Source organism: Crinia signifera, chromosome 3, assembly GCF_055691185.1.
Source record: "Crinia signifera chromosome 3, ASM5569118v1, whole genome shotgun sequence".
Lineage (NCBI taxonomy): Eukaryota > Metazoa > Chordata > Amphibia > Anura > Myobatrachidae > Crinia > Crinia signifera.
The window spans coordinates 90,616,028-90,628,948 of NC_139219.1; the positions used below are offsets into that span (position 1 = coordinate 90,616,028).

Here is a 12,921-nt window from a genome sequence, read left to right on the forward strand (position 1 = left end):
AGTGATACAACGTGTTGTAATGCCAACAAGGAGTGATACAGAGTGGTGTGACTACTGTGAGATGTAATGTAAATACTGTGAGACGTAATGTAAACAAGGGATGCTATTGTGTGATGTAACATGAATGTGTGATATAATGCAAAAAATTCTGCACTATTGTGTGGCGTAATTTACAATTGAATGTTGTACTATTGTGTGGCCACTGCTGGATGATGGGTGCTGTACCGGGAGAGAGGTGCTGGGTCAGATTCGGAACCAGCCACAATCTTGCCATGGAGATTAAATTGATTAGGGCTGGCTCTGCTCATAGTAATTTGAAATAAAAGAGTCTGGCTTATATACATGGGTTGTTAAAAGCGTAAACAAAAACATGACCTTTGTACCCTGCTTTTTCTGTTGTGTTAGAAGCATGTTCTCAAATTTAACTGGCAGAAAAGTGTACTATGTACTTAATGAGTGGCGCTCCCATAGAGCTCCATTATACTTTACTCAGCATTAGGGCTTCTGAATGATGCAGGCAATGTGGAAATGTACACAAAGGAAATGCTTTTAATGCTAGTATCTACAGGTCCTAAGTGTGCTGCTGTAGGGTATGGAGTCATGAGGCATTTTTTCCTGCTTTTTGTTACATAGAACAGGAATTGTGAAAACTACAAGCATTTAGTGTTAGGGCAGTTTAGTGCAGCCCATACTGGTTGTCTCACATGAAGGAGAATAATAGAACAAAACAGAAAAGACAAGACATTCAGTGTTGTATGAATCAGTTCTGATTAGAAACATAAGGAATACAAATAGGGTATGTAAAGACAGGTGTAGGATAATAAATATTCTTGTATGGTCATTTGTCAAATGAAAAACTCAGAAACAACCCCACCTCCCCCGCCTAGTTCCCGGCTTTCCGCTCACATTCCAGGCATCTCTACTAGACTTTATACTGAGCCCAGAAAAGCAAAATCTTCCATCCAAAACTGTTGTATCTCTAGCACGGCTATGATTGTAAGCTGTCTTTGCAGTGAAAGCACAGTAAACCATTTTAACCTTTCATCCATGATGGGAGACACTGGGTTGTAGACAATATATCCTCTAAAACCTCAAGCTCTTCCCCTATTGAGAAAGTCCAATGGGAAACTACACAAGTGCGCACCAGGGCTGGGCTTGATAACATTGATAACAGAGGCAGTGAAGGAGCTTGCCTCCAGGCTTCAAGTCCTGAAGGGGCACCTGCATGTACAGTAGCACCTATGTGGTGCATACCGGGATCACTGCTCGTCCTACGGAGCTCTACAGCACACCCACAGCTGCTGCTGCATAATTAATCTGCTCTGGTGCATGATGGAGGCATACTAACACCTCAAATATGGAATAGGGTGTCTCCAGACATGTGACGCACCGGCTGTTGTCGCACAGCAAAGCTGGAGCCCTGACAATTTTTTTTGGGGGGAAGGGGGGGGGGCACCAAACTCAAACTTGCCCTCGAACGACTTGGATGAACGCCCCTATGTACCACTATATAGTATGGTAACAGTATATGTCTCCATTAATCTTAAATATGGTTAAGCTTCACCCATATGTATTTTATAACACAAGCACTTATGTATGTCATTTTTCTCAGATGCATCTAGGTAGGTCAGATAAAAGAACATCACTATAACATTGTATTTGCTATCAATGGACACACTGCACAGGAATAATGCTTTTTAATAATATGTCAAACAAAGATTACAAGAAGAAAGATAGAGACCTAGGGGTCATTTGTTAATGATGTTTATATTATTCTGTTGCTTTAATTCAATAAAATAATTTACCCACATATTGAACTTTACTCTAAAAAAAGTAAATTTCTACTTATTACACAAAACTGTATTGATGGTCTATGAATATTTCTTTGTATAAACTACTCTTTGGATTTCATTATTCTGTAGTCAAAAACACAGCATGTTTGCACAATAATAGCTTAAGAAAAGATCAGGGGGGACATTTAATAGGATGAGAGATTCAGAAAGTGAGAGATTTTGTAAGAAATCTTCAGTTTTTTAAAGCGGCAATCCTTTACACTTCAAAATCAAACTGGTTTTGCAGTGTAAATGATTGCCGTTTTAAAAAAAAACCCTGGAGATTTCTTACCAAATATCTCACTTTCTGAATCTCTCATCCTATTTTATTTCACCTCAAATATAAAATAGTTTACCAGCTGGCTACGATGCCTTTAAAAATAATTATGTAAAATCTTATTAGCAATCTTAGATATCTTTTTTAAGTCAAGAAGCAAATCCAGTTTCTAAACCAAAACAACCGTTTTGCTATTTATTACCATTTTCTAATTACGTAGAACAATCACTGTTATTAAGGGCCTGATTCAGACCTGTTTGCTAGGCTATGTATGTTCGCAGCCTAGTCGAACAGGTAAACACCACTCGCCGCCTGGCAGAATGTAGACTATATCCCTCAGTAGGGCCCTTCTGAGAGACACTGCTTAAAAAGGCGTCCAGTGTATATGCTCAACATCATTAATGATGCACACTCCCATACATCTTTAACAACTGCCCCCATCGTCTTTTGCATGCGGCTCAATCTGACAATATTGTCACTGACCATATGTACTGCGGAAGACCTTGTGACGTTACTGAACAATACCTTTCACTGAACCTGTGTGTTTTCGGTAGAAACCTCTATCTATCGCCATATACTCCATGCAATTACATATATTAGGAAAATAATACACTGCCGAAGAGCATGATAAACAATAATAACTGTAGTTAGATAACAAAACGTTGTTGTTTAACTGTATTTTAGAAAGGAAGTCGATTAATGAGTGTACAGATTAAAACACAATCGATGCACACACAATCCATAAAGTATTTATGAAATGTTCCAAAGTCATTAAAAATCCTGTAAAACCTCTTTATTTTGTCTGCCCTTATACCGTAGTCCATCAATGTTTACTGATCCAGTGCAAGATCAAACACAAAGTACTGCGCACAGAGGCACAGTGACAGCCGGCTCTGTGTTATCAGCTACTACTGCTGCTGACATCAAACACAACCTGTCTGACTTGTGCTTTTGATTAAGCTCTCCATTCAATTGAAACTCGTTTGTATTCCATGCTTGCCTGAATGACAAATTGAATATTGTGCGGTACTGCAAAAAGATGTGTTAATCAACAGTGCTGGTGGAAAGGTAGAGTGCTGCGGCTGGGATGTTATTAGAAAGTGGACCTTACTGAAAGCTGCAAAGCTGTTAAGACACACACTGGGCCAGATGTTTGGCAATGCAAGATGTCAGCTTGAAAGGCGATGAGAGCTCAATGCTTTTATTATCACACTGGATTAAATCAATCATGCACATTGGCTTGTCAGTGAACCTGTTACCTAGCACATCAGTCTCGCCTGAGCTGGGGCTAGCGGCAATAGTTACCTGCTGGGGACCTAAACTAGTTTCATTGTTGGATAATATTTCCTTATTTTGTGATATTTGATGTCTGTTTGTGTACATTACAGTATTTATACATCCCAACTTCATACCCAAAGTATGCTGGGAGTATTTAACTTATATGCTGCAAAAACATATTTACCCATAGTAACCAATCAAGCTTCTGCTAGTTCTTACATGACAGATCACATGTAATTGTAGATTGGTTGCTATTAGTTATTATCTTTGCATCATAATACTGTCATTCACAAAAATGCAAATCTAAAATGTACCATAGAGTTAATCTGGTACTTGTTTCCTAGCACGGCGTCCATCGCATACCGTACTTAGTGGTGTGCGATGCGATATTCCCGTTACATTAACAGGAGTGCTTGTACAATGAAATATCGCATAGCATTGCATGCCAGCAAATGGAATGCGATGCGATTTTTAATTTACAAGCACCCTGGTGGGTGCTTACAATGTTAAATGCACCCCCATGGTCAACGCCACCCACCACTATCAACGCCAACCCGAAGTGTGGCGAGCGCAGCGTGGCCGCGAGGGCCGACGGTACGCATCCTCCGACCTTTTCATACCCCCACTATCCACATCGGCGTGGAGTTGATTTTAGATAGTGTGGCGAGCGCAGCGAGCCACCGGGTCCGAAGCCTGGCGAGCGCAGCGAGCCCCGCGAGGGGACACGGAATACGAGCCCAAAGCGTGGAGAGTGCAGCGAACCCCTCGAGGGGACGCGGAATACATGTAAAGTAATCCGTTTACGCTCGCCACGCTTCGGGCACGGTGGCACACTATCTAAAATCAACTCCACGCCAACGTGGATAGTGGGGGTATGAAAAGGTTAGAGGATGCGTACCGCCACCCCTCGCCGGCTCGCTACGCTCCCCACGCTTTGGGTTGCCGTTGATAGTGGGGGTGGCGTTGACAATGGGGTGCATTTAACATTGTAAGCACCCATCAGGGTGCTTGTACAATTGAAAATCGAATCGCATCGCATGCCGCTATATTGCATGCGATGCGATTGTATAAGATGCACTTTGAACAAAATCGGGGGCGCCGTGCTAGGAAACAAGTACCGTTAATCTAATAGTCGGAAGGTCTGTAGAGGGCAGTGTATTTGGGATCGCTAAATTTTATTTAGCAAGTTAAACATTTACTCTTCTGCACAATATATTACACATTTTAGAAGTAGAAAATACACCCACTGGATATACTTTTTATGTGCATTTATTTTTTTGTGTGATCAGTGTGAAAATGAGACGGGAGATCATTGAGTTGCTAGTTTTATACCTCATTTCCTGTTATTGTGTCTGGCTTTGTGTCCTCTTCATATCTGGCAATACTCTTTCATTTAAGTGTAATACAGTATTTGTGCAATGTGTACTAATAAATACATTTGTACACCTACAGTATAGTATGTCTAACTGAAGTTCCTGAGCTTGTGATCCTTGATAGACCAATCAGCTCTCCTAAAATACAATAGTAAAAGCAACTGCAATCTATCAGTGAGGAAAGCCTTACAGATTGCCTTTTTGTAGTACCCTACAGCGCATCGATATATGGCCGGTGGACAAACTATTTTGCCCACAGTATGGTCATGGACAGTAGGCACAGTAGGCACAGAGATGCACAGACAGACAAGTCATATTCATAAACAGGAAAAGTGGGTTTAGCACTTTTCTTATACTAGACAATCTAAGCATAAATGACCCACTGTCTAGGAGAACTTGAGTTACTATATGTTTGTGATAGTTACTGCATGTATTGTTACTCTCATCACAACGCCAGTGTATGACCGATGTATTATTGTCCCTGGGATTTGGGGCTAGTGGACACTTATGGCGAAAAGCTGTATATGCATCAATGTAACGGAAGACTAGAACAGTAAAGTATTTATTCCGACACTGTGTACCTTAAGCACATTAAACATTATATGTCTCTTGAACCCACCTAACTAGTTTATGCTTACATTGAACTATTTTGTTTAAGCGTAATTTGTGATTGCGTTGTCTTTATTACTATGTTTGATCTATCTGTATATACTAAGGGCCAGGTGTATCCAGCTCCAAAAAGTGATGAAATGTAGAGTGATAAACAACCAGCCAATCAGCTCCTGTCAAACCCAGCCTGTGACATGTCAGGAAGGAGCTGATTGGCTGGTTGTTTACCACTCTCCATTTTATCACTTTTTGAAGCTTGATACATCTGGCCCTAACTTTCATGAAGGCAGGTGTCAGGATGTATCAAAGTGTGGCTTTACAGTACATACAATTTAAGAACCGTTTTAAACAAGTGTTGATTTAAAACACAAACCACAAATCACGTAAAATTGCATCCAATTTGTGTCTGTTTTAAAGAGACACAAACATCAGCTCAATTTCATGGACTTGATAAATAAAAAAAAAAAAGAAATGCCCTTTGACAAAGTGTCCAAATATGCTTTACAAATGTATTGAAATACATGTGCCCAGATGTATTTTTGCTGGTAGTATCAGACCACACTTTTACTATGAAATCTAGATTAGGTATATTTTATAGGCATCATACTCTAACAGCATGAGCAGTCTTCAGTGAGAGTCACATCCCCGAACCTTGCATCTATTCCTCCAGTTCCCTGTTCGGTTGCGTAAACCGGTATGTGGTACTGTACATTACAGCATTTGTATACATCCGAGGATGCAAAACCAACATTGCGGTTTCTCACCTACAGATTTGGGTACATGTATCTTGATGTTCAGTGTTTACGCTGATAAATGATATAGTTTGGAAACCGCAGAAAAAGACATTTAAAATTGGAGTTCAGAAAGCACACACTTTGATACATACTGGCCTAAGTAACTACTTGGAGACTGAAGTTTGAGAGGGAAAATAAAACTAATGAAAACATAAAAAATGATTGAAGCACACAAAACAACAGCAACCAAAAATGCAGAAGCCTTTCCTAATGCGGAGGTGCAAATTTTACCCAAAAGTACAGAATGCAAAAGCTATACAGTAGCTGCAAGTTTGCACTGTTGTTGTCTGAGAGTTATTGGGAACTCTGCTGTGAAAGATGCTTCAGAGTGTTAGTAAGGATTAGCAAGGTTAGCAAGAAGAGATGTCATTGCCAAATCTAAGGACCAATCTGTTCTGACAATGAAGCAAATGCCCACAAAATGGTCAATATCCATTTTGATACTGGCAAGTTCCAAAAATGAATGGAATAGAGCCTAACTTAAACGTCAGTCTAGAAATAAAGAGGATGATAGAGTATGTGCCATAAAGAATAATTTGCTGTCCTTTAAGGCTCAGCTTAGTACAGTATATCAAATAGTGGTGAGAATACAGTAAAAAGTAATACAACTTTCTGAAGGACAAAACTAAATTTCTCAGCCAATGATGTCTAATGGACACACTCTATCATCCCCTGTGTTCTAGAGTAGAATAAGGAAACCAGGAGAACAAGGTACCTGCTAGGTGGGTTGTTGACAGAGGGTCCAGGCTGTGAGACACTACATTTGCCCCGTGGCTGTTTGCAATGAACAGGGGGTAAAGAAGAAGAATGTTCAGTCCAGGCAAAAAAAAGACAAGCTACCGGTGAAAGAAAAATCAACAAAATGAAAAGTGCAGCAAAAGAAAATAAAAATCACATGAGGTGACCAATACCCAGGAGATAAGAAAACTGGCTTTTTGTTTTTTATATCATTGCCTCTTTTGAGACTACTGCGACTATCAAAAATCAAAGGGCATTCCTCAAACATACAACTCCGAAACTAATTGGGAAATAAATTTCTAAAATAATTTTAAAAAATAAATTGCAATCCAAATTTTACAATTAACTGTTAAAATTTTATTTTTTTTCTCTTGAGCAATTATTTGGTTCTGTAGATTAATTCTTCTGACAATGCACTGCGTAATTAAGGATAACCATAAGTGTTTGCTATCATTTTTAGGTTTATTAAATTCAAAAAGCCAGTTTTTCTTTTTACTTTATTACTAGTACCTACAGGGGTGAATGTAGAAAAATCAATTAAGAAGATCATATAGTTCGTAAGGAGAGAACTTACAGATGTTATTTAACTAACGTGCAAATGATAAAGACCCAAAACCACAGAAAACTGATTAAAATATAATTAAACATAATTATAAGGGATAGGCCAAAATAATCCCAGCTTTTTTTTTATATATATTTTTCTGTCTCTTATGTCATGCAGGAATGAGATGGTGTTTGGAAACCTGGATATTGCAATCTAAAAAGTTTCTGGGAATGTCAGATGTGTTTACTGTCCTCTCTAGTGGGTTTGTAGTGAAGGCTTTGACTGGTTATATCCCTGAATTGCAGTCTATATTTTTTTTTTTTTTTTTAAATTGCGCTCGCATTACCGTTCTCTGCCTGCTGGGGGTGCTTCTGCCAGAGACAGGACTGAGGGATCCAGAAGTATCCAACTCATCTGCGGAAGACCACGAGGACAGATCCTAGTTGTAAAAATAAACATTAGCATCTACAGGAAACATGGACTTTAACCCAATGATTCTCAAACTATTTGCATTAAAGGCGCCCCAGAGTATCAGCATTTTTTTCATGGCGTCCCTAGGCCAAATGTTTCTTACTGAGGAAAATATTAAATAAAGTAAATTGTCTTTATATGTCATCCTTAGATTCAGTTATGTAGTGAGGGATATGATTCCCTTTTTGTTTTGTCCACATATTTTATAATTGGTAGTTACCAGCACCAGCACCCTAATTGCAACCCTTCTGGCATAGCCCTAGTTCCAGACCTGGAGTACAATATACTAGCCCTACAAAATGTGACACAATAATGTTATCTACTATCCAAATAATATGTTGATAGAAAATACCCATATACAGTATGCAAGAAACAAAATACACTGAAAGGTATAAGTGGTCAGATACAGTATTGCAATAAAGAGAAACTAAAAAAATTAGGGGGTATTCCCAACAGCTGTGACCCTGTCCCATTCTCGGTCTGGTCAACCGAGAATTTGTAGGCGGGTGAGAAGGGGGCATGGCTGCGAGCCGAGGCCGGGAATCGGTGAGCTGCAGCCAGGAACTCTTCAATTCTCAGCCGTTCTCGGCAAAACAAGCCTGACTGCTTGTGAAGTCAAGCTCGTTCTGCTGAGATCTCCTGTTTAATGCTGTCGGGGAAGACAGCATTGAATAGGGCCCCGCAGCCATCTCTCCTGACGGGAATGGCTGCAGGAGGATTAAATATCTCCCTAAGTTAATAATATATTAGGCTACAGTAAACATATAGGGGGTATGCAAATGACCGTGGGTAATTGATTTCCTGGGGATTATCCAATTATCCCCGATACGCCTGCACGGTCACAGTTTATTAGGGATTATGTTCTTCTTGCAATTGGCAGGTGAAACCAAATCCCTGAAAACAGCCATGATTTTGGGCAAAATGGGTCTGTTTCTTACAGGGGGCTGTTTGCGGGTGAAAAAATATCAGAGAAACATCAGGATAAATCACAAAAAATGTAGGTTTTTCATTGAAATGTTTCTTCTCCTGTAATTGATTACCCCCCATAATCGGAGCAACATGAACGGTCTTAACGAAGCGTTAGCTTGGGCCCCCCACATTAGATTCAATAAATGTTTTGTAGCCACATATTGGAACTGTGACCTAGGATTCTATTTCCAAATAGTTTGAGCTATTTGGATATATTATCCTATTGTTTAAAACACTTATTCTAGTCGCATGAGGACTTAATTATTATCTATGTCTTGACTTATTATGGCAGAGTTTGTTTCGTTTCTCTGAAAATGTAATATATTATAATTAACTTGTTATACAATTATGTATGAATAATGAGCAAAAATCAGAAATGTTAAAACATAAATACTGTATTTTCCTGGCACCAAATGCCAGTAAAATGTACCAAACATCTAATCAGTCAATAATGTCAAGGACTTTATAAAAAAAAATCAAATAAAACAGTATATTTTTACTGTACCATCATTTAATTCTCTTTTTTTATTTCATTACAACTATAGAACAGAAAAACTTCAGAATTTGGAAATATTTCCTGTCTCTCTATATTCAACCCAAAGCATTATAATTCTAACTTTCCTCAATATTTATAATTTATCACCAGTTTTACCCTTTAATGAAATTTCAAAAGAAATGAACTGGAGAGTGAAAACCTACCAGCTGACTGCTTGAAATGTCCAGAATTTTTTCGATTTCCTTAATGTGTCGGGTGACTTCCTTCAAGAGCACTTTGAGTCTGTTCCCAATGACATGTACCTTCTCTTTGGCTTCAAGGCAATCCTTGCCCTCTGCATTGACAAGTAACTGGCAGGACATATCTTGCAGAGATACCACCTTTAACTGTGACTCGAGCAGCTCACGTTTGATTTGCTATTACACAAGGATAAGGTCAGCAAGAATTATGCTAGAAGTCTAAATATTTAAACATCATTTTAAATTGCTAATTGCAAAAGCATTTGCAGATGAAACCATCTGTTAAATTAAGAATAGATTTACAATAAAAAAATCCAGTGGCAATGAAAACGTTACAGCTAGTTTGCAACAAAACAGGCGGAAAACAAATAGTGGCACTATTTCAGTAGAGAATTAATACCATACTAATGCAGTGCAGTAAATGCCATGCTAACCACTCAAATGCCAGCTACAACTATCATGAATGCACTGGCAACAATACATCCAGACATGAGTGATTCTCCCAGTGTTTTCTTGTAGAACAAAGTATCTGGTCATACCGTTAAGAGTTTGAGGTGTTCCTGTTGAGTGTCAGCATCCAGGTTGGGATTTATTGGAAGGATTTCACTTCTTCTTCGGTCAATGTTTTCCAACCAAAGTAACAGCCCATGGCTCATTTCATGGAAGTCCTAACACAGAACACACACACACACACACAAGGACAACTGTATTAGTATTAGCATTGTTGCTATTCTAGGAAATAATGGGGTTTGGGACAAAAAGTTGACATTCAGAATGTCCATATGGACATTGTATTGACATGCTGACAATTAGAATGTTGATATAGTCATATCGATATGGTTACCAAGTCGGCATTGTATATGCCAAGAGATGGCATTTCTACAATTGTGTCTTTCTTGTATTTGAGCCCTAATCCTACCCATAACTGCAGCCTAACTGTAGCACTTACATAGACTGTTAACATTGTGCATCAACATTCACACTGTTAACATTAATTAAAAAAAAATACTGCCCATCAACGTAACATGAGAGTCTCAAACAGAGCCTTGAAATCACTTGCATGGCATGGTTGCATCCACACAAGACTGTACTTCCTCGATATATGTATATATAATAAACAGTGTCGGTTTTTCTTAAACTGTATAAAACTATTATTAGTAAACATGCTGATTTTGTAACATTGGGCCTTATTCTGGTCGGTGCGGCCGGAGCCGAATATGCGGGCAGGACCGTGCGTCCTAAACCCCGCCTTTCGTACGGATCGCTCACTCCGTCCGAATGCGGTTATCTGCTGACCGCACGGAGCACGAGTGAATTTCTTACGGATACACCTCCTCCATCTCTTGGAACCTCCCCCATCATTCGATGGTCGCAGAACATCGAATGCAGGACCGAGTGGTCCGCCAGCTCCCGCAACCTCAGACCACACGGGCATTTCTCCGTGCAAAAGCAGGGATCTGGGCGGGCAGCTGACATCCGGCAATGTCATATGTCCGCCCCCTACACGTGCGTCACGGCCGCATTACCATACGTACGCCCAGCGTTTGCATAGGAACGCCCATGAAACGCGGGGTGTAAACATATGGTAATGAGCCCAAACAGCCCTTCACGCCCCTCTCCACCCCCTGTTCGTAGTGTACACATTTCATGCGGAATTTGGCCGTGCGCCCCGTTCGCACATGCGCAGAGACGCCTCTGCACATGCGCAGACACAAAACATCGGCGGCACGAACGCACGCGGACATTACCGCACCAACCAGAATAAGGGCCATTATTAAGTAATGTAAATAAAAGCTATTTAAACCTGATTCAGTATGATGTTATTAGCAAATATACACATATATATACAATTATACTCAATCAGGTTTAAATAGTATCTATTTAAATAATTTGATCATTACATATTTTTTTGGGAGAACACACACAAAGAAACTTGTATTAATATTGGCATTGTGCTTTTTTTAGGAAGCAATGGGGTTTGGTACAAAATGTTGACATTCAGAATGTCTACATGGATATTATATTGACCTCTGACATGTTGCCATTTACTATGTTGATATGGTCATAATGTCAACCTGGTCACCATGGCAACATTGTACATGTTGGCATGTCTACAAAGTGTTTTTTTGGTATTTGAGCTCTAAGCCTACCCATATCTGCAACCTAACCCTAACACTTACATGGACTGTCAACATTGGGCTTGTCAACATTTACACTGTCGACACGAATTAAATTTTTTTTTTTTTCAAAAATGTCTCCAAAATTGTTGATTTGTTTAAATATTTAAAATAAGTAAATAATAACTATTTAACTCTTATTATGTATTATTTTATTAACAAATTTGCATATTTATATAAAATTATACTGAATTAAGATTAAATAGTACTTATTTAAATAATTTGATATTTCAAATTTTGGGAGGAAAATATTGTCCAATTAAGTGGTTAAAAAGAATGATGTTACATTTTTTAAGGAAAGTTGCTCTTTAAGTTGCTGTTTTTTCCTGAATAAGAACATATATTTTGGCTTCAGATGCCCATTAGTGTAGTGTAACAAGTAGTAATACTCAGGCTCATTCATCTGTTTACAACTAAGAATATACTACTTGACATTTTGGCATTGAACATAAAATAGGCTACTGTATTTTCAAAGCTAAAAATTCAATAGGAAAACAAGTACAAAGGGGAAAATATAATCCTGTTTATAGTAATTTATCAACACCAAGACCATAAAAACAATTCACAACATGTTTCATGCAATTGTAAATGTCAGACGTTTTTATATTTCTGAGGCTATTTTTTAGAGCAATGTACTACATCCTAAATCTACTTGTGAGAGGTTCTGAATGTTATATTTGAAATTATACCTAAAGCATGATGTGATCCAAATATTTATATTATATACAGATAGAGCCGGCGTCATGCTTGCGGGGGGCTGGCAATTCTATCGCCAGCCGTCAGAAGGGTGCGCACGCACACAAGAATTGCATCATTCTAACGGAGCTCCCCGCCACCTACCTTGTCCCCACTGCCACCCCAAACTCCCCCCTAACCCTGGCCGTCTCCCTGAAGACGTCACACCACAGAGTAACTGGGATGCGCGTGCGTGTGAGACGCACGCCTGTCCCAGTCTGATGGAGTCTCTGCCAGAGATCACCAGCGGGGACATTCTGGAGAGCCCCGACAATCCATCTGTATGTATAAGTATTGTTGAGTCATGAGTCATGCTCTAAGTCAGGCATTCTCAACATCTGTCCTGTTATTTACTAAGATGGGAGTTGTATTTAAGATGGGATGTTGCT

General features: G+C 39.2%; 1 protein-coding gene across 1 annotated transcript in view; it reads right to left on the reverse strand.

The window, feature by feature from the left end:
- Positions 1-12,921, reverse strand: part of SYNE1 (spectrin repeat containing nuclear envelope protein 1) — a 503,588-nt gene that overhangs the window by 6,412 nt on the left and 484,255 nt on the right. Inside the window, 4 exon segments of the mRNA XM_083176202.1 lie at positions 6,879-6,937; positions 7,792-7,884; positions 9,585-9,797; positions 10,160-10,288. Coding sequence (XP_083032328.1) covers positions 6,879-6,937; positions 7,792-7,884; positions 9,585-9,797; positions 10,160-10,288 — 494 coding nt within the window.